This window comes from Montipora capricornis, chromosome 8, assembly GCF_036669925.1.
Source record: "Montipora capricornis isolate CH-2021 chromosome 8, ASM3666992v2, whole genome shotgun sequence".
NCBI classification, from domain to species: Eukaryota; Metazoa; Cnidaria; class Anthozoa; order Scleractinia; family Acroporidae; genus Montipora; species Montipora capricornis.
Genome location: NC_090890.1, coordinates 38,957,521 through 38,960,020, shown reverse-complemented (window position 1 = coordinate 38,960,020; position 2,500 = coordinate 38,957,521). Strand labels below are relative to the sequence as shown.

Sequence of the window (2,500 nt, the reverse complement as noted above, 5' to 3'; positions counted from 1 at the left end):
ACTTTTCTCGCCCTGGAAATATCTTTTAGGGGTTCCCGTTCCTGTTTTTCTGCTTGTTGATCGTCATCTTGGATTTATCACATTTTGCAGCTTGAATGAATGCGCACAAGCAGAGCGTGAAGTGACCCCTTTGATAGTGCTTCTCCGTATTTAAGAGAAAGAACGCAGAGGACCCTGCTGTGAGGAAGAAAATTGGCAAAAGACCAGTCTGCAAAAAGTGAATAATAACTAAGACAAAAAAAGAGATTGTTATACGAGGTCAAACATGCTCTGACAATTGCAAGTCTTTAGACCAACCTTGTTGTCTTTTCTCAGCTTGTTGCTGTTTCTCTCGTTGTTTCTCTTCCTCTTCTTTTTTTCTTTCCTCTGCCAGTCTTTCCTTTTCTCGTTGTTTTTCACTTTCTTCCTGCAGTTCCTCTTCTTCTCTGACATGTACTTTGGATGCTATTCTGTCGGATGCTCTACGTGGTGCCATCTCCATAAGCAATTTCTTTCTTATGGCTTTATCCTGCATTCAAAATGACAACATTTCAAAATGGTTTGGCTCCTAATTCCAGGGTCCGTACTATTTTTCAGACCAAACTTTCAAGGACTTTAAAGGCCCATGTTTTGTGGTTTCAAGGATTACAACAACTCTCTCGTTATTATATGTACCTTATCGTTTCTTTTTAAAGCACAAGTCTTTTTATCTTATTTCATCATATAATCTCTTTAGGTGTTTCTCACATCATCGCGCACCGGGCTGTCACGCGGGAGGTCGTGAGTTCAACTCCGGCCGGACCAACACTCAGGGTCTCTAAATAACTGAGGAGGAAGTGCTGCCTTTGTAATTACATCTGCAAATGGTGAGACTCTCTAGTCTTCTCGGATAAGGACTATAAGCCTGAGGTCCCGTCTCACAACCCTTGTTCATTAACTCTGTGGGACGTTAAAGATCCCACACACTATTCGAAAAGAGTAGGGGACAGTGTTCCCGGTGTTGTGGTCTGACCTTTCCAGCATGTGGTCGGCTTGGCAGGATTAGCTGGAAGGGCTTCTGTGTGAATGAGACCACAATTGTGTATAACAGCTAGAAGTCAGGCTACTTAGCCAAGTGCTGGAGCCTCACTCATCATTGATTATTACTGACAAGACGCCAGCAAAAAACCCCTCCTTCTTCCTTGTTGTCTTGGCAGTCTACTGGGAAACTTTCTGACAACCTTGTATTGAGAATTATTGTGACAAAACATCTAATAACTTTATCTATGCAAAAGTTTCAATCTCTGCAAAGATTTCAGTATTTCACTCGTAACTGTGAATATACACACCGTAAGCACGTCAAGCTGAACGGTTTACAAGAAAATCATGGACAATGTTTAACGTGAAGAATATTTTTTTACTCTGGATACTGACTTATAAATCCACTGGATAAAATTATCCGGCCTTTTGAACAACTGGAGCCAAGTGATCCCGGAAAATCCCAGTGTCCTGGGATTTTATCAATTACATACAAGGTATTAAATAATCAGGCTCCAGACTAAATATCTGAAATTTTAGCAAAATACAAACCAACGCGCAAACTTCGTTCCGCTGATAAGAACTTGCAAATTGTACCTAGAACCAACTCTAAACATTATGGTGATAGAGCCTTTAGTGCAGCAGCCCCTAGACTCTGGAACTCTTTGCCACTAGATATTCAGTACAGTCCCTCAGTTAACTCTTTTAAAGCTTCTCTTGAAACTTATCTTTTCCGTAAATATTTTTGATTTGTAATACCTTCTTATTTATTTATTTATTTATTTATTTATTTTATTTATTTATTTTTAACATTTAAGTGAGTATCATTATTATCATTTTTTTACTTTTGTAAAGGATTGACACTTGTATTATTATTATTATTATTATTATTATTATTATTATTATTATTATTATTATTATTATTATTATTATTATTATTATTATTATTATTATTATTATTATTATGACAAAAAATAGCATAAAATTATTCAGATGCTGATACTGTTTTTTTGAGGGACAAGGTTGGATAGGAATACAGTAATGTTGTAATCATTTAAGGCAAGTGTTTCTTTCAAAACTTCAAAACGTTGAGATTGAGCAATAAAAATTCTGGGGACCTTTCAAGTCAAATTGAATTAAAAGAGCGGTTTGAGAACCATCCAGGTGGTTGAAAATGTGGCTCAAAATTCAGCAGTTTTTCAAACACATCCAAAGCCTGTAACCAAGATGCATTAACTTTTTCCAACTCCTGGCGAGATCCAGTAAAAGCCATGGCAGACATACGTGCCATTGACTATATTGAAATGCCCACGATAGTAAAGAAAGCACATGTGCGACTGGTTAAGTAGTCATAAGGGTTTAAATTTTAACTATCTTGCTGTTTGGTGCCATCTGCCGTAATTTCTTTCACAAGCACTGCTCTTATTGCCTTCATTTGCTGCAACAATAATTCATCCTTAAGTAAGTCTGGCCCGCTTAGATTAGCTGTTGCCACTTGCAGGTC

General features: G+C 37.4%; 1 protein-coding gene across 1 annotated transcript in view; it reads right to left on the bottom strand.

Annotated features, from left to right (window-relative positions):
* Positions 1–2,500, bottom strand: part of LOC138059312 (chromatin remodeling regulator CECR2-like) — a 27,376-nt gene that overhangs the window by 12,395 nt on the left and 12,481 nt on the right. The window contains exon 8 of the mRNA XM_068904879.1: positions 298–508. Coding sequence (XP_068760980.1) covers positions 298–508 — 211 coding nt within the window. The remainder of the gene's footprint in view (positions 1–297; positions 509–2,500) is intronic.